The 27,807-nt window shown below is 55.9% G+C and overlaps 1 protein-coding gene across 1 annotated transcript in view; it reads right to left on the bottom strand.

The window, feature by feature from the left end:
- Window positions 1-3,821: 3,821 nt before the first annotated feature.
- Window positions 3,822-27,807, bottom strand: part of LOC147663457 (E3 ubiquitin-protein ligase TRIM39-like) — a 139,699-nt gene continuing 115,713 nt past the window's right edge. The window contains exons 7-8 of the mRNA XM_086950438.1: window positions 6,651-7,215; window positions 3,822-4,917 (exon numbers count right to left, since the gene is read on the bottom strand). Of these exons, the coding sequence (XP_086806564.1) occupies window positions 6,671-7,215 (545 nt within the window). The 3' untranslated portion in view covers window positions 3,822-4,917; window positions 6,651-6,670. The remainder of the gene's footprint in view (window positions 4,918-6,650; window positions 7,216-27,807) is intronic.

Raw genomic sequence — 27,807 nt, forward strand, 5'->3', positions numbered from 1 at the left:
ATGAGTATTGCGAAATAATACTGTAAAAGCATTAATATGGTTTCTTAGCCATACAATGGTTTAAAATGAATAAAACATAAATACATTCATATATACATTAGGCTAAAATACTCAACTGGTGCTTCTAACTACGCCTACCCCAGTGTACCTGACCTAAGCCTAATACTTGGGAGGGGAGTAAGTAAGTAGCTTTAGTTTAAGTTGGTTTTGCCAAGGTTTGCTTCAAGAATTCTCTCTAAGGGTTTAGTCAACACCATACCTCTGGAATAGAATGATGGAGGTCTGGTATCTCCTTCAGGGGGTCGATATCCCAGTCACCCGCAAGGGTAGACTAGAAACGCCGGAGCTGGATTACTCTGCAGGAGAAAGACAGCGTCTCTTCTCAGCACGTCGAGGAGGAGGAGGAGGAGGGGCAGCGTCCGCGGGCAGCTTGCATCTGCTGGGCTCTTGCAGGGGGACGGCTGTTCAGCTCCTAGGTTCACCACACCATCGTTCGCTAGTTAGCAGCGATAGCAGTAGCGATAGCAGCTATGGTATCATCAGCATGACAGCTCCTTCAGCTTCAGCGAAGACAGCAGCAGCAAACAGCAAACAGCAGCCGCTTCAGCAACACAACAGCGTTTGCTTAAGGCAACGTTGGTAATATTTATATCTGAAAGGTGCCTTGTTTGACGTAGGTTTTTGGACATAAGACGTCAATAAAGATGTCACTAAGAAGTGATCGTCTATCAGTGCTCATTAGAGTTCTATTACTAATCAAAACACAGCAAGCGGGGATTTCCAGGTTTGCTGAGTTTTTATCTTGTTGAAGAACTCAGAGTGTTAATCTAGGAATCCCAGATAGTAACTTCTGCTATGTCATTGCACTAATTGGTTGCAAAGGAAGTGGCAGAGAAAGCTATCCTGAAATGTGGCTCTGTTCGTGTGAGGCCAGAGACGAGTTTCTGAATATTGCACTTGAACGGTTATGCCAATATAGGGAATAAATGGATTTATAGCCGAATAGGGGCATAAGGTCACAGTATCGATCAGGGTCCAAGATTAGAACGCAACACAGCCCCTCTCAAGTGTGTCCACCATCTGCTCTTCAAAGGCAGCTTCGCTTTGGAGCTTGCCATTAGGGCGCACAACCTGTGTGGCTCCCAGCCCAGAAAAGGCAACACCTTTTTCAACTGTAGGCCTCAATTGTGCCTGGAAGTCATTTACACTACTCCTCTATAGGGCAAAAAGTCGTCTGGTGGCCAGCAACTATCCAGGCCACTGGAAAGCAAGGGTAACAGAGTGGTAACTTTCTACAAGTTGCCTTGGCATGATATGTACATTAAATTAAACATGGGAACATGTCATGTTTAATGTAATCAATATTTTGATATCATGAATCATTATTCTCTGTAGCCCCATTCAGAAGTTAGCACAGCTGAGTGGTCAGTATGTAATCCTGAACTCGCCAATAGAGCTACCATCTCTTACACAGCAAAACAACAATTTAGTGGGTTTGCTGTTAGAACATATAATGGTACATGTTCCACTTACTAATATACAGCACCATGCTTGAGGGCCTGACAGGCAGAACTTGGGGTGACTTGCATATATTTGAAGAGGATATGTTGACTTTGTCATGGGTGAAATGACAAAGTCGAGTTTTCAGTCAAAAGCCTGCTCCTCCAGTCAAAAGTGGCAGGCCGGGGAGTCACGTTTTTCACTGTCACTCGCAGGGTGGCACAATAAGTGCTGCAGCCTTGGAGGGACACTTTCACTTACAGGCCCTGGGTACCCTGGGCAAAACATACTAAGGGCCTTTAAGTAAGATAATCTATGCTAATTGAGTGCAGCCAATCAACCATATCTTTTCATGTAGCTTAGAGCACTGACAAGGAGGTCTGGTTGGCAAGACTTAGTGCACTCTCGGAGTCGAACAACCAGCATCAACATTGCTAAATGTTAGGGTGATCATGAAAAAAGGGGAATTTCCTTGCAGAGGCTGAATGCAAGTTCTTTGTCAGGGACACGTATAGTTTGGACAGAAATGATAATGAGAGGGGTATGGAGAGGGGCACAGAAACACAAGGTAATAGAGATGGCTCTTAGCAAAGAAATTTGTGGTGAGGGTATGGAGTTACCAATTAGCAGGTTGCATGAGTATTAGGCGACAGTCACATTTAGTATTTGAGGTTATTGTTTGTGGCTATTGGGCGACAGCCAGATAAACAGAACTGTCTGAAGGGTAACCAGTCACAGCTTCTTAACGGGCGGAGTGGTAGGGGCAAGGAGGGGGGGATGGGGCAACAGATGAAAACAGAAAAAAAGAAACTAAAACAAAACGTACCTGATGCAAGCCTGCCACTCTTCTTCTCCTTCCTCGCTGCAGCTCAGGCTCCCAGGATCCGCTGTGGACAATCCTGAGGCTGCTCTAATGTTTGAAAGCAGCATCAGGATTGACCTGAGAGCTGTGAATTTGCGTTTTTTAGGCTGGCAGGGATGGCAGCGCTCCTCCGCCATATCGGAGGAACCACCACTGGGGGTAACTGGATAACGTCTTACATGGCTCTTCTGGGTGGGCAAAGGATAGGATGTTTGGAGGTCACCTTGGGGAGTTAGAGGATAGGACACATGAAGGCAATGTTTGGGGTAGGTTGGATGGACGGTGGTTGAAAGGATGTTTTAAGGGAGTAGATGGTGTGGTCATTTGGGGAAATCGGTCAAGGTTGTGGGGGGCCAAGGGTGGAAGGGGATATGATATAATATGTATTAGTGAAGTGGGTTTCTTACTTAGGGGGTCATTATGATGGCGGATGGACCTGCATCCGCCCGCCACCCCAGAGGTGGAGGGACCGTCTGCTGGGGCAGCGGCGGTCCCTCCGTACGAATTAGGATGTGACCGCCACCCTGGCGGTCACATCCTGTATTTTTAACATTGCGGCGGGTGCCGCAATCGTAAAAACTGCATGCAGTGCATTTGCATGCACAAAGCATCAGGCACCGCGCGGTGCCTGCCGCTATGTGCAAGCAAATGCAGGGGGGTACAATAGGTACCCCCCCATGTGCACCCCTACCCCCCCTTCACCCTGGGGGCCTGCAACGGGCCCCCCAAGAAAAGACCGTATGCCTTTTCGTGGCGGCATTGCCGCCGCAGAAAGGCATGTCCCAAGGCTAAACCTAATATGTCTGGCGGTGTCTGACCATATTAGAGCTTTTCCGCCGCGGAACTGCGGCGGAAAAGCTGCGGACGGTCTTCCCGACCCCCCTGCCATCCTAATCTGGCGGGGGGTCTTTTCTGTCACCGCAGCGGTGAATCTGCATTCTCCGGGCCGGCGGCGGCTTCCGCCGGCCGGGAGGATGCGGATTCACCGAAATCCTAATCGGCCCCTATATTTGTAATGTTTTGAGACTAGCTAAAAACGTTCATTTGCTCTTATTTTTGGGTTTTTCTTGCGTGCCAGCTTGCCTGAAGATTGGAATGTTTTTGTAAATAAATCAGTATTAAAAAAACAGGATGTATGGTCACCTTTCTCTCCAATAAACAGAGACCTCCAAGCACAACTGTTAATGACTGGTGCCTCTTTGGGGTGCAGTCTTGTGCCTTGCTCTTCATTCTGCATGCATATTTCTTCACTTTGTACCCTTCCTCATTAGAAATTGAATTTTTCTTTCTTCATTTGTATATCAACTGTTTTATTGTTTGCTCTTTTATGGCCCTAGAGGCCGAAATAAAGTATTTATGGATGGATAGATGTTTTCTTTTTGCTCGAGTTAAATACTGAATCTGATGTTGAAATAACTGATTCAAGTACTCACAAATATTGGCTGTCCACAAGATTCAGTTTTTTTAAATTCTGTTTATTGTGATTGTCAAGAGTTTTGTTTTTCAATTCACATGTACATATTACAGTTCAGATCAATTTGATAGGAATACATATTCATGGAGTGTAATATACATTTGTTATTTAATCGAATAATCCTTAGGCCTACAGCTGGCGCTGTCTAGGACGTGTCTTGGTGCCTTGATACCCTCATGGGTGATAAGCAGCTCTCTACAAATCCACCTTACAGTGCACGACTTTGGGCTGAAGAGCCGGCTGCGGCCTGAATCGCCTTCCACTGCCGTCCCATCTGTTGGATTGAAATCAGTAACTGAACCAACCAATACGTGATGAGGATAAACAGGTCCAGGAGCTTCACCCCGCCCGTAATACCATTAAAGTAAGCCACTGAGTCGCTAAGCAAGCCTTTAATTAAATACAATGTCTAAGATTACACGTGAGGTTGTGTGAAACATCTAAGTGACACTTGTGGAAATCTTGAGCACCTGAGATTTGTCCAACAATAATAATTCACATTACTGCACGAGTGGAGTGTGTGCTTGAAGGGCCGGAAGGTTTGGTGTCTATCAGACCCACATCCCTGTTTTCTCTCTTTTGAGACGACATACAATGGCAAGAGCGTTACTGCTACTGGGTCTATAGAAGTTTTTTAATGATTGTCTCAACAAGTTCCCCACTGTGCCTAGAATGGTTTCTCAACAACAGTTACTTTGCCTACATGCTGCTCTGTACTGTGCTTGCAGTATCTTCTCCACTGTGCGTAAAAGTTTCAATCGCCGCCTTATATCGGTGTCTATATCGGTCTCGCACAGTAGTGGCCTTTAATATTTCGTGCATTTTGAGACCAAAATATATTTTTACTTTTAGATAATGTTTTTCTTAATGAACAGGAAAAAGCAGCTCCCCCAACAATAAAGATTTTAGAATAAACAGGACAAAACAAACATACACAAATCCAAAAGGCTAGCAGCCAGCATTGTACCTATTGGCTTTCTCAATGCTTGTTCTCTATTGTTTCTGTAGTCACCCCTTAACTGGCCTTCATCAGTCATTTTAAGTCTGGCACAGAGATAGCTTCAGCTGTCTTGTCAGCCTCCTGTAATCAAGCAATATACAAGTAAAAAATACATTCAAACATACATATACATGTTGAAGCTCTCCATCAATTGGTCTGTTTTTTTCCATACATATTTAGCTTCTGCCCACCCCAACATACAATGTAGGGGAATGTTTCAGCCCCCTTCTGCCATTGGCTCTCTTCTAATACGAGTAGCAGCCTTTTCCTGATAACATCTGCACAGCAGCTTAACGAGATGTGAGCTTCTGTGCCAAAGTGTGATGGTTTACGTTGCCAAATACTATTTCTTTCCACCTCTCATCCTATTTTTAAATTATTTGTTTTCATCTTTGTGTTTTAAACTAGTTGGTCTATTTACTAGAATGTCACGCTGCGCTGCGCAGCAAGTAGTCTTGTTGCACTGCACTGCGTGACAGGGTTAGGGCAGGATTGTGCCCTATTTTAGGCGATATGGTGCATTTCTGCCTTTTCCCTGCGCAGGCTCCATTTGGTGGCCTAGCGCCAATGCAGGCACCCCATGGTTCAAGGGTGTCTGAGCAGCATGCAGGATTGTTTTTGTGCAGGAAGGATTACCTTCCTGCACAAAAACAATCCCGAGAGGCATATTTATCTTTCCAGGTGTGCTACAGAATACAGGACATACAGACAGAGGAAGTAACAAGGAGAAATAAAGATATTTATCCTTGTTCCGTCCCACCTGAGACGGCGCAACTTTTTGGCGCATTCCCAGGTCTATCAGTTGGAGGTAAATCTGGGAATGGGTCAAAAACCCTGGAAGTTGCATGGGAACACCCACGCAACGCCCAGGGAACGTCTTCCCAGGGCACAGTAAGGCAATGCAGTGATTTGCTCTGCATTATCTTACTCTGGATTTATGGAGCCACTCAGGGCCACGCAAAGTGGCCATGCATAGCTTCATAAATCACATGCAAGGTTTGCGTCACTAGTACAAGAGCGACGCAAACTGGCTCATAAACAGCCGCAATGTCTTCCAGTCACAGTCATTTAAAGACAATGGTACCTTTTCTTTGCGAGATAAAATATCATATTTTCCTGCGATAGTCACTATAGGTATACCTGTACACACAACATTTCACAGCCACGTTCTTGTTTCAGTCATTCACGTTTGCTCTCTCTTCACCCCTCCTTCCTAAATAATGAACATTGAGTCACGGCGCCAAATCGGTTTGCATCAGGCCCCTGAGTACATATCCAAGACGCACTCAATCCTCCCCTCAGAGTTTATGAGGGGAGAAAACCCCTGTGCTCCAGAACTCCGTCTCTGTGCTCCAGAAGCAGGAGTGTGTTTGTGTTTTCTTTTTCTTCTGCTGCCCGCTGTACACAGTTTGTGTTTGCAATTTTAGATAGCCCCAACTCTGCACAAAAGCAGTGGGTGCTTTACATGAGCACAGGTTTCACTAGAAATGGTCATATTTTTTTGTAACACATGGAGATTTTGTGATTTTCCCAGAATCACAGGATGTTGAGCCAACGCGGAGGCTTGAACCTGCTTTCCTAGTCGGCAGATGTGGCTGTATCGCCCTCACCCTCTGTGATTCTACTGCCACACCCTCTGTGATACTACTGCCACACCATCTGTGATACTGCCACACCCTCTGTGATATCTGCCACACCATCTGTGATTTTACTAATCGTCTGTAATGACAGTACACACAGTAACCTTCCCTGGAGTTAGAGACAATACGTTACATTATACTCCGCTCCTTTCCCTGGTTACAGCGCTCTCTCACCTGCGCTGCTGACAGTCTCTTCACTCCCGTCCTGTCCCCGGCAGGATCCGCAGCGCCCCCGGATTCCGCCCTCCATTGTTGACTCCTGGAGAGAAGTAGGGCCGCAGGGTGGGGGGGAAGGAGGACCCGGAGAAGGTGAAGAGCAGAGACCGGTCATCCACATTGTACACCGAGAGCCTACCCGCCTCATAGTCCAGGAAGAGACCCACAGCCCTGGGGAGCTCACGGGGGGCCAGGAGGGTGGGAGGGGAGGTGTTAGCTGTGTATTCACCATCTCTGAGCCACACTGTCCAGTATCCTTTCTCAGGCGCTAGTGTGATCTTCCCCTTCCTGCTCACAGACTCGTCACACACCCCCAGGTCCCAGGCCGTCTTGTCCCCCACCTCCACCTCCCAGTAATGCCTCCCGGAGCTCAGCCTCTCTCTCCCCAGGACAATGGGGGCAGGATTGTATCTCTGGGGCGTGTCCGGCAGATCCTGTGCTCTGTCTCCGTGCCTCACGCTCCTTCCGTCCTCGGACAGGACGAGCCTCCTATGAGCAGTGTCCGGATCCAGGGTCACCGCAGCTGCAGGAGAGAGAAGCAGATACCAGAGCTCAGCAATCAATCACAGCAGTAATTACTCACCCAATCATGAAGCACCCACAGGCAGGTACTCACAACATAACACATCGCAGCCTTCTTTCCATACAGAATCATACAGCCCTCGCACTCTTCGTCTGGCTTCTTTAGTAGAAATGAAACGCTCTAGTATTGGAAAAACAAGTCACAATCTGGAGAGGAGGCCTGTGCTGCACGCCAGGTCTAAAGTGCCGGTTCTAGGTTCTAACACTGTGGGGAAAAGTTTCATACCACAAGACAAGAGTAACAGAATATGAAATGTAAGTAAACAGGTTCTCAGCATAATCAGCATAAGTAACTGATTTAAATCAATGGCACTAATATGATTTAATGAAAGTAAATTATAAAGAGAGTTCGGAAACAGCAGAAACCCCTCACAGCACCCTATCCCCTACCTCTTCATTCCGCCACAGTGACACCCACCCAAGTTCCCCTCTTTAGCAGTGAAATAGTGATTTCCCTCCCCACGGTCTTGGCCATAAGCACTACAAGGTCACATTTCTGCTAAATTCTCTGCCGACAATGAAACAGGTTTGCACAAAAACCAGGCTGTTTAAAAATCGAAAACTAAAATATGAGAGAAATATGGAGAAATAAAATCTGTGGGAGAAATGTTACAAACAAAGGCGTCCACGTGCATATGGCTGCCTCCTGTTTAACACGTTTTATTTAATTGTATAATATAAACGAGTGAAAAGCTATGTTTTTCGTGATTTACTTTTAAACTGAGCTTTCTTGGTGGATTTTTGATGTAAATTCAATCAACACTACAAACATCACGATAAAGGTTCCGGAACAGAGGGCCAATCAAGGCAGGCCTATTTCTGATGCTTTCATTCACGCAGTCCTGGTTTATTATTAGGACTCTGATGCAATGTTTTAAAATTTACCAGATATTAATCACATAATATCCGATTATTTCAATGCGATAATGCAAGCAGGCACATCTGATATAGCCGAGGAGCAGTGGAGCGCTGGACTCTCAAATATGAACGAACAATCTGGGTTGTGGGGTCGGCCTGAGACTTGACAAAGGAAACCAGAATAGGGTTTTTTGACCCATAACAGAATAAACCTTAACAGAGGGACTCCTCACTGCACAGAGCAGAGCACTGGTGAGGCTGTGGAAAGAAAAATCTGGGAGCGAGGGGAGGAGGCAGTGGCCAAGGGCTGTGCAGGGACTGCCGCTGTGCAGGGACTGGATTATGCTGTGCAGGGACTGGACTATGCTGTGGAGGGATTGAGATTGTGCAGAGATTACAATATGTGGGAAACATCCATTACAACGCGGATGTTACAACGCGATGCTGTTACGACGCGTCGGTAACAACGCAAGTCGTTACCACGATTTGCGCTGGAGGGCGCTAGAAGATTAAAAATAGTAAATTTACTATTCCAACACCTTCCCTAGTGTCCACGGGGACTGGTGTTGGAATAGTAAATTATACTATTCGATATCCGCGCCCCCAACGCAAGTCGTGGTAACGACTTGCGTTGTAAGGGACGCGTTGTAACAGCACGCGTTGTGACGGTACGCGTTGTACCGTCACCAATCCCACTATGTTGTGCAGGGATTGAGGCTGTGCAGATTGCATAATGCTGTGCAGGGACCGATGCATGCAGAACGTGGACTATGCTGCGTAGGGACGGAGGCAGTGCAGAGTTTGGAATATGCTGTGTAGGGATTGAAAATGCAGAGACTTGACTATGCAGTGTAGGGATTGGGGCTGTGCAGAGATTGCTGCTGTGCAGAGACTGGATAATGCTGTGTTGGGATTGAGGCTGTGCAGAGATTAGACTAGTCTGTAAATAGATTGCTGCTGTGTAGAGACTTGATTATACTGTTTGGGGATTGAGGCAGTGCAGAGACTTGATAATGCTGTGTTGGAAGTGAGGCTGTGGTGCAGAGACTTGATAATGCTGTGTTGGGAATGAGGCTGTGGTGCAGAGATTGGGCTATGCTCTGCAGAGACTTGATTATGGTGCGAAGGAATGTGGACAGTGTTACGTTGTGCAATGAGTATGCCAGAGTTTATAGGTATTGTTGGACAGGCCACATGAAGGGCCCGCTCCCCCTCTGCCGGCCGAGCCCGAGCCCTCAAGTGTTACACACCACCACTCCACGTTTTCCGTCCCCTCCGGGACCCCTGCCTCTGAACATCTCGACCTCTTGGGCCCGATCCCCTACTGGCCCGCGCGCCCGACCTGGGCGCCATCTTGAACCCTGCACCACGAGGCCGCGTGGCCTCTGATCGACCCTAACCCTGGGCCTGGCCAGGCCTCAGACATCCCGGCACCACCATCCACCCAGGAGGTGAGCGGACTACTTGGCAGGTCAATGGGAGAAAGAGGTGTCGATGGCTCTCCCCCGCCAGGTACCGCTCGCCCCCAGCCTCCCCGGGCGCTGGCTCCACCCCCCTGCTGGGTGTCTGGACTCCCTCATCCTGGACCCCCCGACCTCCAAGTGCGAGGGTCCGGACATCAAAGGGCAACAGCCCTATAACTGAGGCAGCTCCAGAGCAGGAAGGCAGTTGTATCCTGGAGTCGAGAGACGCAGAGAAGAACTCATCCTTGACGGACTACTGGCGCTGCCGTAGCCCTACCTTGGGAACTATCGTCCTGCCTGTTGGCGCTGCCGTAACCTTCGTAAACCTTCATCGTCGTCGGGACCTGCTGGCGTGGCCGCGGACCGTTTGTACCACCATCTTCATCGGGACCTGCTGGCTCCGCCGCGGACCGTCGCTACCTTCAACCATCTCGGGACCTGCTGGCTCCGCCGCGGCCCGATCATCTAGAACGCCGAGCTCGAGGATTGAGAGCTATCCATCCACCCAATTGGTAACAAGACTGTCCCGCTACCCCTTTTCCCCACCAGAGACCCGAACCGAGGGGACCCCTGAGTCCAGACCTCCTTGTATCATTTGACCGTACTCGAAGAATTGCTGATAAAGTATCGTTTAACCTTATCCTTGTGTGGTGTCCGTCTGTGGGGGGGGAAGTTACTTGTCTGTACGATCGCTGGAGACGGCTCTCCTTGGAGACCTCTCCCCTTATACTCGGCCGACCCTCCCGGTCCGTCTAACATTGGTGGCCAGCGGCGCGATCCGAATCACCGCATAATCGTACAGAGAGTAGCTCACCCCACGACGAAATCACGATGACAACCAAAGAAAGCGGATCCACCGAGAAATTTCAGATGGAGAAATTGGAAGAATACAGCCATCGTGAATTAAAACAATTCTGCATCGAATTAGGTATCGCTACCACCGGTCTAAGTACCAAAGATGATTTCAAGCAGGCCCTGGAGTCCTGGGCAGAAACCGGGGCCGTCAGACCCCCGGACCAAAATATCGCAGCAGTAGAAAAAGACACAGCGGCTCCCGAGGAGCGAAGAACGGGCCTCTCGCAAGACGAGATCCAGGAACGAGAAAGAACAAGACTACATGAACTAGAAATGGCCCGGCTCAAAATGGATGGTGAACTCAAGTTGGCCGAACAGAAACTGAACTTAGAACATCTGAGGCTCTGAGAAGAAAGAGAGGAAAAACAGAGACAAAGAGAGCTCGAGGAAAAAAGACTGGCATATGAACATGAGCGCAAATTAGCTGAGATAGACTTACGCAAGCAGAACAAGGAAACAGGGGCGACCGAGCAACCCCGCACCCCGGGAGCAACAGATAAGAAGGTACACATCCCCAAGGATGTCGTTCGAAATAGCTATGACCTCCCACCGGATCGATCGAAGCGACTGGGGAGCCGGTCTATGGGGGAGATTCCTCAATGAGGGCCGCGATGCCCTGCTACAGCTCCCGGACCATCTGATGACCTCCTATGACCACATGAAAGCGGCCCTCCTCACCCGCTATGGGCTCACACCCGAGATGTACCGCCAGAGGTTCAGAGACTGCACCCGCATCCCGGGTACAACTTGGGTGGAGTACGTTAACTATTTCAGCAGAGCCTTCGAGGGTTGGATCAAAGGAAGCAATGTCACAACTTACGAACAGCTCTTCAATCTCATGGTGTGGGAGCATCTGTCAAACAATTGCTTCATCGAGCTCCGGCAGCACCTCCTCGACAGCAAATTGACTGATCCACGGCAGCTCGCAGCCGAAGCTGACCGGTGGGAAATCACCAGAGTGGGCCGAAATGGGTCCTATGAACAGAACCGAAACCACCACGGTCAGCACCGTCCCCGAGGAGGAGGAGGAGGGGGCCAAGGAAGAGGAAGAGACAGCACTCCGGCCGCCCCCGCTGCCAGCACCACTCCCCCGGCCAACCGGGGCAGCACCCCGGCACGACCGGGATATAGGGCCAATGTCACGTGTCACCGATGCCAGCGAGTCGGCCACTACGCAAACGACCCAAATTGCCCACAGAACCAGAGCCCGAGACCCCGCCAGGTGGCTGCTGCTGCCCTGGGGGAAGAACAGATCTCCGAGGAACAAGAAGAATATGAGCAAGAACATCAAGAATGGGAGCCAGCCGCCATGGCTCTAGCCTGTTTAGGGGGGAAAGACATGGTCCCGCGGGTCCCCCTACCCGCTAACACCCGGAAGTACAGTCAATGGGTGAGCATCAATGGACGCCGGGCCGAAGCCCTCCGTGACACCGGGGCCAGTGTAACAGCCGTCCGCTGTCACCTGGTGACCCCAGAACAGTTCCTACCGAATATTCTCTGCCCTGTCCGTTCAGCCGATAACTCGGAGAGTCTGTGTCGGATGGCCTGCGTCCCTTTCGAATGGGGAGGAGTCTCCGGCATGTTGAAGGTGACGGTCCGAGATGATGCTCCCGTAGACTGCCTCCTGGGGAATGACCTTGAAAGCTCTCCGTGGGCAGCCGTAGAACGAAGAGAACACCTGGGGATGTTAGGCATCCCGGACTGGGCGTGCGTCACCACCCGGTCCATGGCCGCCCGTGCCAATCTCCGACCCGAGGAACCTGAATGGCCGGCGCCTCCTCCCCCGGTCGCTCCAGTAGAAGACGCCAACCGTGCCGTCCCCCCAGAACCAGCTCAACCTCCGGACCTCTCTGGCCTCGACCAGTGGCATCAAGAGGGGGGGCCCACACAGGAGCAGTTTCGCCAAGAGCAGAAGACCTGTCCCTCCCTCGAGGGACTCCGCCAACAAGCCCTCGCCCAGAGCGCAGGGGATACCTCCGGAACACATTGGGTCTATTGGGACAATGATCTGCTATACAGTGAACAAAGGATCGCGGAGTTAGGGACCAGTCGAGTGCTAGTGGTGCCCCTCCGTTTTAGAGACTTCTTGCTAAATCTGGCCCACGATGTCCCCCTGGCTGGGCACCTGGGTCAGGATAAAACTTACAGCCGCCTAGTGACCCACTTCTTCTGGCCTAAAATGAGGAATGACGTACTCCAGCATTGCCGATCTTGCCCCACGTGCCAAGCCAGTGGAAAGAGCGGCCGCAAACTAAAAGCCCCCCTGCAACCATTTCCAGTGGTCACCACCCCATTCGAGAGGGTCGGGATAGACATTGTGGGGCCCCTGGACCCCCGTACAGCACAAGGACATCGGTTCATCCTGGTACTGGTGGACCACGCCACCCGCTACCCCGAGGCTGTTCCCCTGCGAACTGTGACAGCCCCGGTAGTCGGCCGGGCCCTGATGGGGATCTTCTCCCGTGTGGGCTTCCCCCGAGAAGTCGTCAGCGACAGAGGCACGAACTTTATTTCAAAATATATGAAGTCCCTCTGGCAACAGTGTGGGGTCACCTACCGATTCACGACCCCCTATCACCCTCAAGGAAACGGACTCGTTGAGCGGTTCAACCGCACGCTCAAAGGGATGATTGGGGGGTTGGAAGAGCCCCTCCGTCGCCAGTGGGATGTGCTACTGCCGTGCCTCCTCTTCGCATATCGAGAAGTCCCCCAGAAGTCCCTCGGCTTCAGCCCGTTTGAACTGTTGTATGGACACCCCGTGCGGGGGCCGCTCAGCCTAGTCAAGGAAGGCTGGGAAATGCCCCCTCTAAAGAACCCTCCAGATGTCTTCAAATACCTCCTAACCCTCCGCAACCAGACCCGACGGTTCAGGGAGATAGCGAAAGCAAACTTGGAGGCCAGTCAAGAGGACATGAAAAAGTGGTATGACCAAAATGCCTCCTCCATCGAATTTGAACCCGGCCAACAAGTATGGGTAATGTCCCCCACCGAACCATGCGCCCTGCAAGACAAGTGGACGGGGCCCTTCAAAGTAGTCGAGCGCAAGGGCCCTGTCACCTATCTCATCGACATGGAATCTTCACGGAACCCCCTCCGGGTCCTCCAGGCTAATAGACTGAAACCCCATTTCGTGCGTTCAGAACTCAGCCTCCTGATGGCCACAGACAATGGAGCCGAAGAAGACTCCGAGCCCCTCCCTGACCTCCTACGGACTCGGGAGAAAGACGGCTCCGTGGACGGGGTCCGGCTCTCGGAGGCCCTCACCCTGGAACAACGCCAAGAATGTCGAGACCTTCTGCTGCAGTTCGCCAGCCTGTTCTCCCTCACCCCAGGTGTCACCTCCTGGTGTGTGCACGACGTGGACACGGGGGACAGCCCCCCTATCCGCCACCGGGCCTACCGCGTACCAGATCGGGTACGGGCCTGCATCCAAGAAGAAGTAACCAAGATGCTCACGCTCGGGGTCATTGAGCCCTCAGACAGCCCCTGGGCCAGCCCAGTAGTACTGGTCCCCAAAGCAGCCAACCCCGGCACCACACCGGAACTCCGGTTCTGCGTCGACTACCGGGGCTTGAATGCGGTCACCAGAACAGACGCACATCCCATCCCCCGGGCAGATGAACTAATCGACCGCATGGGAGCTGCCCGCTACCTCAGCATTTTCGACCTGACGGCGGGCTACTGGCAGATCGGCCTCACACCCCGGGCCCAAGAACGATCTGCGTTTTCCACTCCTGACGGCCATTATCATTTCAAGGTCATGCCCTTCGGCATGAAGAATGCCCCAGCAACGTTTCAGCGACTCGTTAATCAGGTCTTGGCCGGACTCGAAGGATTCAGTGCCGCCTACCTAGACGACATCGCTGTATACAGCCACCACTGGTCCGACCACCTCCACCACCTCCGAGAGGTGCTACAGGCCCTTCAGCGAGCTGGCCTCACGATCAAGGCCAGCAAATGCCAGATTGGTCAGGGGTCCGTGACCTACCTCGGACACCAGGTGGGAAGCGGCCTGGTGGCCCCTCTGCAGCTCAAGATCGCCGCCATCCAGTCCTGGCAGCCCCCCATCACCCAGACCGAGGTACGCGCCTTTCTGGGACTCACGGGCTATTACCGACGGTTCGTGAAGGACTATGGTAGCATAGTGGGGCCCCTCACAGAACTCACGTCCAAAAATCAACCAAAGAAGGTCAACTGGACCCCAGATTGTCAAACAGCCTTCGAACAACTGAAGGCCGCCATGTGCTCCGCCCCCGTGCTCCAGGCCCCCGACTACAGCCGGGAATTCGTCGTCCAGACGGATGCCTCCGACCACGGCATTGGGGCGGTCCTGTCTCAATTGAACCCCGAAGGCCTTGATCAGCCAGTGGCCTTCATCAGCAGGCGACTCCTGCCTCGAGAACAACGCTGGAGCACCATCGAGAGGGAGGCCTTCGCCGTGGTATGGGCCCTCAAAAAGCTCCGGCCCTATCTCTTTGGCACCCACTTTCGGGTACAGACCGATCATCGACCCCTGCAGTGGCTGACGCAGATGCGGGGGGAGAACCCAAAACTACTACGTTGGTCCATCTCCCTACAAGGGATGGACTTCACTGTGGAACATCGACCTGGACAAGACCACGCCAACGCGGATGGCCTGTCACGCTTTTTCCGCCTCGACGAGGAGAGTCCCCAAGAGGATGGGTGACTCTCCCCGCCTTCAGCTGGGGGGGGCGCATGTTGGACAGGCCACATGAAGGGCCCGCTCCCCCTCTGCCGGCCGAGCCCGAGCCCGGTCCCTCAAGTGTTACACACCACCACTCCACGTTTTCCGTCCCCTCCGGGACCCCTGCCTCTGAACATCTCGACCTCTTGGGCCCGATCCCCTACTGGCCCGCGCGCCCGACCTGGGCGCCATCTTGAACCCTGCACCACGAGGCCGCGTGGCCTCTGATCGACCCTAACCCTGGGCCTGGCCAGGCCTCAGACATCCCGGCACCACCATCCACCCAGGAGGTGAGCGGACTACTTGGCAGGTCAATGGGAGAAAGAGGTGTCGATGGCTCTCCCCCGCCAGGTACCGCTCGCCCCCAGCCTCCCCGGGCGCTGGCTCCACCCCCCTGCTGGGTGTCTGGACTCCCTCATCCTGGACCCCCCGACCTCCAAGTGCGAGGGTCCGGACATCAAAGGGCAACAGCCCTATAACTGAGGCAGCTCCAGAGCAGGAAGGCAGTTGTATCCTGGAGTCGAGAGACGCAGAGAAGAACTCATCCTTGACGGACTACTGGCGCTGCCGTAGCCCTACCTTGGGAACTATCGTCCTGCCTGTTGGCGCTGCCGTAACCTTCGTAAACCTTCATCGTCGTCGGGACCTGCTGGCGTGGCCGCGGACCGTTTGTACCACCATCTTCATCGGGACCTGCTGGCTCCGCCGCGGACCGTCGCTACCTTCAACCATCTCGGGACCTGCTGGCTCCGCCGCGGCCCGATCATCTAGAACGCCGAGCTCGAGGATTGAGAGCTATCCATCCACCCAATTGGTAACAAGACTGTCCCGCTACCCCTTTTCCCCACCAGAGACCCGAACCGAGGGGACCCCTGAGTCCAGACCTCCTTGTATCATTTGACCGTACTCGAAGAATTGCTGATAAAGTATCGTTTAACCTTATCCTTGTGTGGTGTCCGTCTGTGGGGGGGGAAGTTACTTGTCTGTACGATCGCTGGAGACGGCTCTCCTTGGAGACCTCTCCCCTTATACTCGGCCGACCCTCCCGGTCCGTCTAACAGGTATACATATAGGGTAGAGCTCTTCTGGGATTGTAGGGCTGTGCGGACAGTGGGTTGCTTGGAGTTCTGTGGATGTGCAGAGACTGGGGCGCTGTGCAAAGACTGGAGCTTTGTGCGAAGACTTAAGCTCTGTGCGAAGACTGGAGCGCTGTGCAGAGTCTGGGGCTCTGTGCGGAGTCTGGGGCTCTGTGTGGAGTCTGGGGCTCTGTGCGGAGTCTGGGGCTCTGTGCGGAGTCTGGGGCTCTGTGCGGAGTCTGGGGCTCTGTGCGGAGTCTGGGGCTCTGTGCGGAGTCTGGGGCTCTGTGCGGAGTCTGGGGCTCTGTGCGGAGTCTGGGGCTCTGTGCGGAGTCTGGGGCTCTGTGCGGAGTCTGGGGCTCTGTGCGGAGTCTGGGGCTCTGTGCCGAGTCTGGGGCTCTGTGCAGAGTCTGGGGCTCTGTGCAGAGTCTGGGGCTCTGTGCAGAGTCTGGGGCTCTGTGCAGAGTCTGGGGCTCTGTGCAGAGTCTGGGGCTCTGTGCAGAGTCTGGGGCTCTGTGCAGAGTCTGGGGCTCTGTGCAGAGTCTGGGGCTCTGTGCAGAGTCTGGGGCTCTGTGCAGAGTAGTCTGGGGCACTGTGCAGAGTAGTCTGGGGCACTGTGCAGAGTAGTCTGGGGCACTGTGCAGAGTAGTCTGGGGCACTGTGCAGAGTAGTCTGGGGCACTGTGCAGAGTAGTCTGGGGCACTGTGCAGAGTAGTCTGGGGCACTGTGCAGAGTAGTCTGGGGCACTGTGCAGAGTAGTCTGGGGCACTGTGCAGAGTAGTCTGGGGCACTGTGCAGAGTAGTCTGGGGCACTGTGCAGAGTAGTCTGGGGCACTGTGCAGAGTAGTCTGGGGCACTGTGCAGAGTCTGGGGCACTGTGCAGAGTCTGGGGCACTGTGCAGAGTCTGGGGCACTGTGCAGAGTCTGGGGCACTGTGCAGAGTAGTCTGGGGCACTGTGCAGAGTAGTCTGGGGCACTGTGCAGAGTAGTCTGGGGCACTGTGCAGAGTAGTCTGGGGCACTGTGCAGAGTAGTCTGGGGCACTGTGCAGAGTAGTCTGGGGCACTGTGCAGAGTAGTCTGGGGCACTGTGCAGAGTAGTCTGGGGCACTGTGCAGAGTAGTCTGGGGCACTGTGCAGAGTAGTCTGGGGCACTGTGCAGAGTAGTCTGGGGCACTGTGCAGAGTAGTCTGGGGCACTGTGCAGAGTAGTCTGGGGCACTGTGCAGAGTAGTCTGGGGCACTGTGCAGAGTAGTCTGGGGCACTGTGCAAAGTAGTCTGGGGCACTGTGCAGAGTAGTCTGGGGCACTGTGCAGAGTAGTCTGGGGCACTGTGCAGAGTAGTCTGGGGCACTGTGCAGAGTAGTCTGGGGCACTGTGCAGAGTAGTCTGGGGGCACTGTGCAGAGTAGTCTGGGGGCACTGTGCAGAGTCTGGGGCACTGTGCAGAGTCTGGGGCACTGTGCAGAGTCTGGGGCACTGTGCAGAGTCTGGGGCACTGTGCAGAGTCTGGGGCACTGTGCAGAGTCTGGGGCACTGTGCAGAGTCTGGGGCACTGTGCAGAGTCTGGGGCACTGTGCAGAGTCTGGGGCACTGTGCAGAGTCTGGGGGCACTGTGCAGAGTAGTCTGGGGGCACTGTGCAGAGTCTGGGGCACTGTGCAGAGTCTGGGGCACTGTGCAGAGTCTGGGGCACTGTGCAGAGTCTGGGGCACTGTGCAGAGTATGGGGCACTGTGCAGAGTCTGGGGGCACTGTGCAGAGTAGTCTGAGGGCACTGCGCAGAGTCTGGGGCACTGCGCAGAGACTGGGGCACTGTGCAGAGACTGGGGCACTGTGCAGAGACTGGGGCACTGTGCAGAGACTGGGGCACTGTGCAGAGACTGGGGCACTGTGCAGAGACTGGGGCACTGTGCAGAGACTGGGGCACTGTGCAGAGACTGGGGCACTGTGCAGAGACTGGGGCACTGTGCAGAGACTGGGGCACTGTGCAGAGACTGGGGCACTGTGCAGAGACTGGGGCACTGTGCAGAGTCTGGGGCACTGTGCAGAGTCTGGGGCTCTGTGCAGAGTCTGGGGCTCTGTGCAGAGTCTGGGGCACTGTGCAGAGTAGTCTGGGGCACTGTGCAGAGTAGTCTGGGGCACTGTGCAGAGTAGTCTGGGGCACTGTGCAGAGTAGTCTGGGGCACTGTGCAGAGTAGTCTGGGGCACTGTGCAGAGTAGTCTGGGGCACTGTGCAGAGTAGTCTGGGGCACTGTGCAGAGTAGTCTGGGGCACTGTGCAGAGTCTGGGGCTCTGTGCAGAGTCTGGGGCACTGTGCAGAGTCTGGGGCACTGTGCAGAGTCTGGGGCTCTGTGCAGAGTCTGGAGTGCTGCGTAGAGACTGGAGTGCTGCGCAGAGACTGGAGCGCTGTGCAGAGACTGGGGCTCTGTGAGTCTCTGCGCAGAAACTGGGGCTCTGTGCGGATCACTGACATAATGTCGATGTCAAAAATATAGAACTACAAAAATATTGAGCAAAAAATATAGAATACAAAAATATCGAATCCCTAGCTCCAAACAGGTAAGTACAAAAATTTTGAATCAAAAATATTGTTGTAAAAAATAGTCAAAATATCGATTTTTTTTAAATGTCTTAAAAGTAATTTAAAATTAATATAATAATAAATATAATTAATTTAAACATACTTAAAATACTTAAATAACCTTAAAATTAATAAATAATTAATGTAACTTAAAAAAATGTTTTAATACATATATATATATATATATATATATATATATATATATATATATATATATATATATATATATATATATTTTAAACGCTGAGGAAGGCGATACAGACGCCGAAATGCATTCGCCAACAACGAGGGGTTCCATTATGCTGAAATAAAGGTGCCTCCATCAGTTTCCCCGCTTGTGACCTAATTTTCTTCGTTATGGAGGAATGGATCTGTATATTGTAGCGCGGTTGCCAGAGACACGCTTATGAGGTCCCCGCAGCATTAAGCCGGCCTTGGTACAACCTGGTTCCCGTCTCGACGGATTGTTTGCCTCCAAGTTATTGGAATTGCCAAGGCTCACCAGCAGGCTCGGGAGAAATGACAGCGGTGTAGAAATCATCCGATTTCTCTTTGGGCAGGGAGGATTTTCCACCGAGTCCCCGCAGAAAATTAACCCGGAGGCTTGAGGGTTGCTGCGGTCAGGGGACGCGAGGAGACAGCTTGAAAGCGGCAGGATGCATATCTTTATTTGGGGACTCTCAATCTTGCTGACACTCGACCCACTCCCACCATATCCAACCAGCCAGAAACACTGAATTCTGGGACTTGCAGGCATTGTTTCACAAGTGATTGACACTTACCTGGGGGGTGGAGTCTGCTATCCAGTCACAGGATCAGGCAGGATATTTGAATCGCAACAGACACCTGAGCCCTGAACATACCCCTGGCGCTGAGGAAGGCGATACAGACGCCGAAATGCATTCGCCAACAACGAGGGGTTCCATTATGCTGAAATAAAGGTGTCTCCATCAGTTTCCCCGCTTGTGACCTCATTTTCTTCGTTATGGAGGAATGGATCTGTATATATATATATACATATATATCAACATAATATTAACAAAAAATATACAATATTTTTAGCGTAAGATAGCGAGAGGGTTACATTTACTATTACCACTTCAGTGAGTGCAACAGTAGAGAAAACATTGGATAGCGTAGGGGTAAAAATTACTATTCCCACTCCAGAGAGTGCAACAGTAGGGAAAGCATTGGATAGCGTAGAGCAGGGGTACTCAAAGTACGGCCCGCGGGCCAGTAGCGGCCCGGCAAGCCTTCAGTGGCGGCCCGCGGAACTTGAGACACATCGCACCTGTGTGTTTTTTTTTTACTTAAGCAAACACCTCGGGGACAAGCAGTGCGTAATCAGAGAGACTGCTCTGTGGGGGCCGGGCAATTCCAGCCACAGTCAAGAGTGGAGCTGCAGGGGCGCTAAGAAGCCTCATTAAGAAACAAATGGTCGTTTAAAGACCTGTGAAGTCCTGGGGTGCCCGGGAGGCTGTGTCAGCCAGGCTGACACACAGGGGGGAGGACAGCAGGAACTGAGAGCCGGGTGAGGGAGGTGGGAGGGCGGAGCAGGGAGTGAGAGCCCGGGTGAGGGAGGTGGGAGGGCAGAGCAGGGAGTGACAGCCCGGGTGAGGGAGGTGGGAGGGCAGCAGGAAGTGAGAGCCAGGTAAGGTGGGAGGGCAGAGCAGGGAGTGAGAGCCTTGCGAGGTGGGAGGGCAGAGCAGGGAGTGAGAGCCCGGGTGAAGGAGGTGGGAGGGCAGAACAGGTAGTGAATGCCGGGTGAGGTGGGAGGGCAGAGCAGGGAGTGAGAGCACGGTGAGGTGGGAGGGCAGCAGTGAGTGAGAGGCCGGTGAGGTGGGAGGGCAGCAGGGAGTGAGAGCCCGGTGAGGTGGGAGGGCAGCAGTGAGTGAGAGCTGGTTGAGGTGACAGAGGGCAGAGCAGGGAGTGAGAGCCCGGGTGAGGGAGGTGGGAGGGCAGCAAGGAGTGAGAGCCCGGTGAGGTGGGAGGGCATCAGTGAGTGAGAGCCCGGTGAGGTGGGAGGGCAGCAGGGAGTGAGAGCCCGGGTGAGGGAGGTGGGAGGGCAGAGCAGGGAGTGAGAGCCCGGGTGAGGGAGGTGGGAGGGAAGCAGGGAGTGAGAGCCGGGTGAGGGAGGTGGGAGGGCAGAGCAGGGAGTGAGAGTCCGGGTGAGGGAGGTGGGAGGGCAGAGCAGGGAGTGAGAGCCCGGGCGAGGGAGGTGGGAGGGCAGAGCAGGGAGTGAGAGCCTGGGTGAGGGAGGTGGGAGGGCAGAGCAGGGAGTGAGAGCCCAAGTGAGGGAGGTGGGAGGGCACCACGGAGTGAAAGCCAGGTAAGGTGGGAGGGCAGAGAAGGGAGTGAGAGCCCTGTGAGGTGGGAGGGCAGAGCAGGAGTGAGAGCCCGGTTAGGTGGGAGGGCAGAGCAGAGAGTGGGAGCCCGGTGAGGTGGGAGGGCAGCAGTGAGTGAGAGGCCGGTGAGGTGGGAGGGCAGCAGGGAGTGAGAGCCCGGTGAGGTGGGAGGGCAGCAGGGAGTGAGAGCCCGGTGAGGTGGGAGGGCAGCAGTGAGTGAGAGGTGGGTGAGGTGGGAGGGCAGCAGGGAGTGAGAGCCCGGTGAGGTGGGAGGGCAGCAGGGAGTGAGAGCCCGGTGAGGTGGGAGGGCAGAGCAGGGCGTGAGAGCCCGGGTGAGGGAGGTGGGAGGGCAGCAGGGAGTGAGAGCCCGGTTGAGGGAGGTGGGAGGGCAGCAGGGAGTGAGAGCCAGGTAAGGTGCGAGGGCAGATCAGGGAGTAAGAGCCCTGTGAGGTGAGAGGGCAGAGCAGGGAGTGAGAGCCCTGTGAGGTGGGAGGGCAGAGCAGGGAGTGAGAGCCCGGGTGGGGGAGGTGGGAGGGCAGAGCAGGGAGTGAGAGCCCGGTGAGGTGGGAGGGCAGCAGTGAGTGAGAGGTGGGTGAGGTGACAGAGGGCAGAGCAGGGAGTGAGAGCCCGGGTGAGGGAGGTGGGAGGGCAGCAAGGAGTGAGAGCCCGGTGAGGTGGGAGGGCAGCAGGGAGTGAGAGCCAGGTAAGGTGGGAGGGCAGAGCAGGGAGTAAGAGCCCTGTGAGGTGAGAGGGCAGAGCAGGGAGTGAGAGCCCTGTAAGGTGGGAGGGCAGAGCAGGGAGTGAGAGCCCGGGTGGGGGAGGTGGGAGGGCAGAGCACGGAGTGAGAGCCCGGTGAGGTGGGAGGGCAGAGCAGGGAGTGGGAGCCCGGTGAGGTGGGAGGGCAGAAGTGAGTGAGAGCCCGGTGAGGTGGGAGGGCAGAGCAGGGAGTGAGAGCCCGGGTGAGGGAAGTGGGAGGGCAGAGCAGGGAGTGAGAGACCGGGTGAGGGAGGTGAGAGGGCAGCAGGTAGTGAGAACCAGGTAAGTTGGGAGGGCAGAGCAGGGAATGAGAGCAGGGAGTGAGAGCCCGGGTGAGGGAGGGCAAATCAGGGAGTGAGAGCCCGGGTGAGGGAGGTGGGAGTGCAGCAGGGAGTGAAAGCCAGGTAAGGTGGGAGGGCAGAGCAGGGAGTGAGAGCCCTGTGAGGTGGGAGGGCAGAGCAGGAGTGAGAGCCCGGTTAGGTGGGAGGGCAGAGCAGGGAGTGGGAGCCCGGTGAGGTGGGAGGGCAGCAGTGAGTGAGAGGCCGGTGGGGTGGGAGGGCAGCAGGGAGTGAGAGCCCGGTGAGGTGGGAGGGCAGCAGGAAGTGAGAGCCGGGTGAGGTGGGAGGGCAGCAGTGAGTGAGAGGTGGGTGAGGTGACAGAGGGCAGAGCAGTGCGTGAGAGCCCTGGTGAGGGAGGTGGGAGGGCAGCAGGTAGTGAGAGCCCGGTTGAGGGAGGGCAGCAGGGAGTGAGAGCCAGGTAAGGTGGGAGGGCAGAGCAGGGAGTAAGAGCCCTGTGAGGTGGGAGGGCAGAGCAGGGAGTGAGAGCCCTGTGAGGTGGGAGGGCAGAGCAGGGAGTGAGAGCCCGGGTGGGGGAGGTGGGAGGGCAGAGCACGGAGTGAGAGCCCGGTGAGGTGGGAGGGCAGAGCAGGGAGTGGGAGCCCGGTGAGGTGGGAGGGCAGAAGTGAGTGAGAGCCCGGTGAGGTGGGAGGGCAGAGCAGGGAGTGAGAGCCCGGGTGAGGGAAGTGGGAGGGCAGAGCAGGGAGTGAGAGACCGGGTGAGGGAGGTGAGAGGGCAGCAGGTAGTGAGAACCAGGTAAGTTGGGAGGGCAGAGCAGGGAATGAGAGCAGGGAGTGAGAGCCCGGGTGAGGGAGGGCAAATCAGGGAGTGAGAGCTCGGGTGAGGGAGGTGGGAGTGCAGCAGGGAGTGAAAGCCAGGTAAGGTGGGAGGGCAGAGCAGGGAGTGAGAGCCGAGATGAGGTGGGAGAGCAGTAGAGAGTGAGAGCCGGGTGAGGTGACGGAGGGCAGCAGGGAGTGAGAGCCCAGTGAGGTGGGGGGGGGGGGGGCAGAGCAGGGAGTGCGAGCTCAGTGAGGTGGGAGGGCAGTAGAGAGTGAGAGCCGGGTGAGGTGACGGAGGGCAACAGAGAATGAGAGCCCAGTGAGGTGGAAGGGCAGCAGTGAGTGAGAGCCCAGTGAGGTGGGAGGGCAGCAGGGAGTGAGAGTCCGGTGAGGTGGGAGGGCAGCAGGGAGTGAGAGTCCGGTGAGGTGGGAGGGCAGCAGGGAGTGAGAGCCCAGTGAGGTGGGAGGGCAGAGCAGGAAGTGAGAGCCCGGTGAGGTGGGAGGGCAGTAGAGAGTGAGAGCCGGGTAAGGTGACAGAGGGCAGCAGGGAGTGAGAGCCCAGTGAGGTGGGAAGGCAGAGCAGGGAGTGCGAGCTCGGTGAGGTGGGAGGGCAGTAGAGAGTGAGAGCCGGGTGAGGTGACGGAGGGCAGCAGTGAGTGAGAGCCCAGTGAGGTGGGAGGGCAGCAGGGAGTGAGAGTCCGGTGAGGTGGGAGGGCAGCAGTGAGTGAGAGCCGGGTGAGGTGACGGAGGGCAGCAGGGAGTTAGAGCTGTGTGAGGTGACAGAGGGCAGAGCAGGGAGTGAGAGCCCGGGTGAGGGAGGTGGGAGGGCAGAGCATGGAGTGAGAGCTAGGGTGTGCGAGGTGGGAGGGCAGCAGTGAGTGAGAGCCAGATGAGGTGACAGAGGGCGGCAGGGAGTGAGAGCCGGGTAAGGTGGGAGGGCAGAGTAGGAAGTGAGAGCCTGGGTGAGGTGGGAGGGCAGTAGAGAGTGAGTGCCGGTTGAGGTGACGGAGGGCAGCAGGGAGTGAGAGCCCGGTGAGGTGGGAGGGCAGAGCAGGGAGTGGGAGCCCGGTGAGGTGGGAGGGCAGAAGTGAGTGAGAGCCCGGTGAGGTGGGAGGGCAGAGCAGGGAGTGAGAGCCCGGGTGAGGGAAGTGGGAGGGCAGAGCAGGGAGTGAGAGACCGGGTGAGGGAGGTGAGAGGGCAGCAGGTAGTGAGAACCAGGTAAGTTGGGAGGGCAGAGCAGGGAATGAGAGCAGGGAGTGAGAGCCCGGGTGAGGGAGGGCAAATCAGGGAGTGAGAGCTCGGGTGAGGGAGGTGGGAGTGCAGCAGGGAGTGAAAGCCAGGTAAGGTGGGAGGGCAGAGCAGGGAGTGAGAGCCGAGATGAGGTGGGAGAGCAGTAGAGAGTGAGAGCCGGGTGAGGTGACGGAGGGCAGCAGGGAGTGAGAGCCCAGTGAGGTGGGGGGGGGGGGCAGAGCAGGGAGTGCGAGCTCGGTGAGGTGGGAGGGCAGTAGAGAGTGAGAGCCGGGTGAGGTGACGGAGGGCAACAGAGAATGAGAGCCCAGTGAGGTGGAAGGGCAGCAGTGAGTGAGAGCCCAGTGAGGTGGGAGGGCAGCAGGGAGTGAGAGTCCGGTGAGGTGGGAGGGCAGCAGGGAGTGAGAGTCCGGTGAGGTGGGAGGGCAGCAGGGAGTGAGAGCCCAGTGAGGTGGGAGGGCAGAGCAGGAAGTGAGAGCCCGGTGAGGTGGGAGGGCAGTAGAGAGTGAGAGCCGGGTAAGGTGACAGAGGGCAGCAGGGAGTGAGAGCCCAGTGAGGTGGGAAGGCAGAGCAGGGAGTGCGAGCTCGGTGAGGTGGGAGGGCAGTAGAGAGTGAGAGCCGGGTGAGGTGACGGAGGGCAGCAGTGAGTGAGAGCCCAGTGAGGTGGGAGGGCAGCAGGGAGTGAGAGTCCGGTGAGGTGGGAGGGCAGCAGTGAGTGAGAGCCGGGTGAGGTGACGGAGGGCAGCAGGGAGTTAGAGCTGTGTGAGGTGACAGAGGGCAGAGCAGGGAGTGAGAGCCCGGGTGAGGGAGGTGGGAGGGCAGAGCATGGAGTGAGAGCTAGGGTGTGCGAGGTGGGAGGGCAGCAGTGAGTGAGAGCCAGATGAGGTGACAGAGGGCGGCAGGGAGTGAGAGCCGGGTAAGGTGGGAGGGCAGCAGGGAGTGAGAGCCCGGTGAGGTGACAGAGGGCAGCAGGGAGTGAGAGTCGGGTGAGGTGGGAGATAGCAGCAGGGAGTGAGAGCCGGGTGAGGTGAGACAGATATAGATAGAGACAGATAAAGACATATAGAGACAGATAGAGGCAGAGACAGATAGAGGTAGAGACAGCCAGCGATAGAGGGAGGTGGGAGGGCAGCAGGGAGTGAGAGCCAGGTAAGGTGGGAGGGCAGAGCAGGGAGTGAGAGCCCTGTGAGGTGGGAGGGCAGAGCAGGGAGTGGGAGCCCGGTGAGGTGGGAGGGCAGAAGTGAGTGAGAGCCCGGATGAGGGAAAAGGGAGGGCAGAGCAGGGAGTGAGAGCCCGGGTGAGGGAGGTGGGAGGGCAGCAGGGAGTGAAAGCCAGGTAAGGTGGGAGGGCAGAGTAGGAAGTGAGAGCCCGGGTGAGGTGGGAGGGCAGTAGAGAGTGAGTGCCGGGTGAGGTGACGGAGGGCAGCAGGGAGTGAGAGCCCAGTGAGGTGGGAGGGCAGCAGGGAGTGAGAGCCGGTTGAGGGAAGTGGGAGGGCAGAGCAGGGAGTGAGAGCCCAGGTGAGGGAGGTGGGAGGGCAGCAGGTAGTGAGAGCCAGGTAAGTTGGGAGGACAGAGCAGGGAGTGATAGCCCGGGTGAGGGAGGGCAGAGCAGGGAGTGAGAGCCCGGGTGAGGGAGGTGAGAGGGCAGCAGGGAGTGAAAGCCAGGTAAGGTGGGAGGGCAGAGCAGGGAGTGAGAGCCTTGTGAGGTGGGAGGGCAGTAGAGAGTGGAGCCGGGTGAGGTGACGGAGGGCAGCAGGGAGTGAGAGCCCAGTGAGGTGGGAGGGCAGCAGGGAGTGAGAGCCGGTTGAGGGAAGTGGGAGGGCAGAGCAGGGAGTGAGAGCCCAGGTGAGGGAGGTGGGAGGGCAGCAGGTAGTGAGAGCCAGGTAAGTTGGGAGGACAGAGCAGGGAGTGATAGCCGGGGTGAGGGAGGGCAGAGCAGGGAGTGAGAGCCCGGGTGAGGGAGGTGAGAGGGCAGCAGGGAGTGAAAGCCAGGTAAGGTGGGAGGGCAGAGCAGGGAGTGAGAGCCCGGGTGAGGTGGGAGGGCAGTAGAGAGTGGAGCCGGGTGAGGTGATGGAGGGCAGCAGGGAGTGAGAGCCCAGTGAGGTGGGAAGGCAGAGCATGGAGTGAGAGCCCGGGTGAGGTGGGAGGGCAGTAGAGAGGGAGAGCCGGGTGAGGTGACGGAGGGCAGCAGAGAGTGAGAGCCCGGTGAGGTGGGAGGGCAGAGCATGGAGTGAGAGCCCGGGTGTGGGAGGTGGGAGGGCAGCAGGGAGTGAGAGCCAGATGAGGTGACAGAGGGCAGCAGGGAGTGAGAGCCGGGTGAGGTGGGAGGGCAGCAGGGAGTGAGAGCCCGGTGAGGTGGGAGGGCAGCAGGGAGTGAGAGCCCGGTGAGGTGACAGAGGGCAGCAGGGAGTGAGAGCCGGGTGAGGTGGGAGGGCAGCAGGGAGTGAGAGCCAGGTGAGGTGAGACAGATATAGATAGAGACAGATAGACATATAGAGACAGATAGAGGCAGAGACAGATAGAGGTAGAGACAGACAGCGATAGAGGGAGGTGGGAGGGCAGCAGGGAGTGAGAGCCAGGTAAGGTGGGAGGGCAGAGCAGGGAGTGAGAGCCCTGTGAGGTGGGAGGGCAGCAGGGAGTGAGAGCCCGGTGAGGTGGGAGGGCAGAGCAGAGAGTGGGAGCCCGGTGAGGTGGGAGGGAAGAACAGGGAGTGAGAGCCCGGGTGAGGGAAGTGGGAGGGCAGAGCAGGGAGTGAGAGCTAGGTAAGTTGATAGGGCAGAGCAGGGAGTGAGAGCCTGGGTGAGGGAGGGCAGAGTAGGGAGTGAGAGCCCGGGTGAGGGAGGTGGGAGGGCAGCAGGGAGTGAAAGCCAGGTAAGGTGGGAGGGCAGAGCAGGGAGTGAGAGCCCGGTGAGGTGGGAGGGCAGTAGAGAGTGAGAGCCGGGTGAGGTGACGGAGGGCAGCAGGGAGTGAGAGCCCAGTGAGGTGGGAAGGCAGAGCAGGGAGGGCGAGCCCGGTGAGGTGGGAGGGCAGTAGAGACTGAGAGCCGGGTGAGGTGACGGAGGGCAGCAGGGAGTGAGAGCCCGGTGAGGTGGGAGGGCAGAGCAGGGAGTGAGAGCCCGGGTGAGGGAGGTGGGAGGGCAGCAGGTAGTGAGAGCCAGGTAAGTTGGGAGGGCAGAGCAGGGCGTGAGAGCCCGGGTGAGGGAGGGCAGAGCATGGAGTGAGAGCCCGGGTGTGGGAGGTGGGAGGGCAGCAGTGAGTGAGAGCCAGATGAGGTGACAGAGGGCAGCAGGGAGTGAGAGCCGGGTGAGGTGGGAGGGCAGCAGGGAGTGAGAGCCCGGTGAGGTGACAGAGGGCAGCAGGGAGTGAGAGCCGGGTGAGGTTGGAGGGCAGCAGGGAGTGAGAGCCGGGTGACGTGACAGAGGGCAGCAGGGAGTGAGAGCCGGGTGAGGTGGGAGGGCAGCAGGGAGTGAGAGCAGGGTGAGGTGACAGAGGGCAGCTGGGAGTGAAAGCCAGGTGAGGTGAGAGGGCAGCAGGGAG

The sequence above is a fragment of the Lissotriton vulgaris genome, unplaced genomic scaffold, assembly GCF_964263255.1.
Source record: "Lissotriton vulgaris unplaced genomic scaffold, aLisVul1.2 SCAFFOLD_1378, whole genome shotgun sequence".
Taxonomy (NCBI): Eukaryota; Metazoa; Chordata; class Amphibia; order Caudata; family Salamandridae; genus Lissotriton; species Lissotriton vulgaris.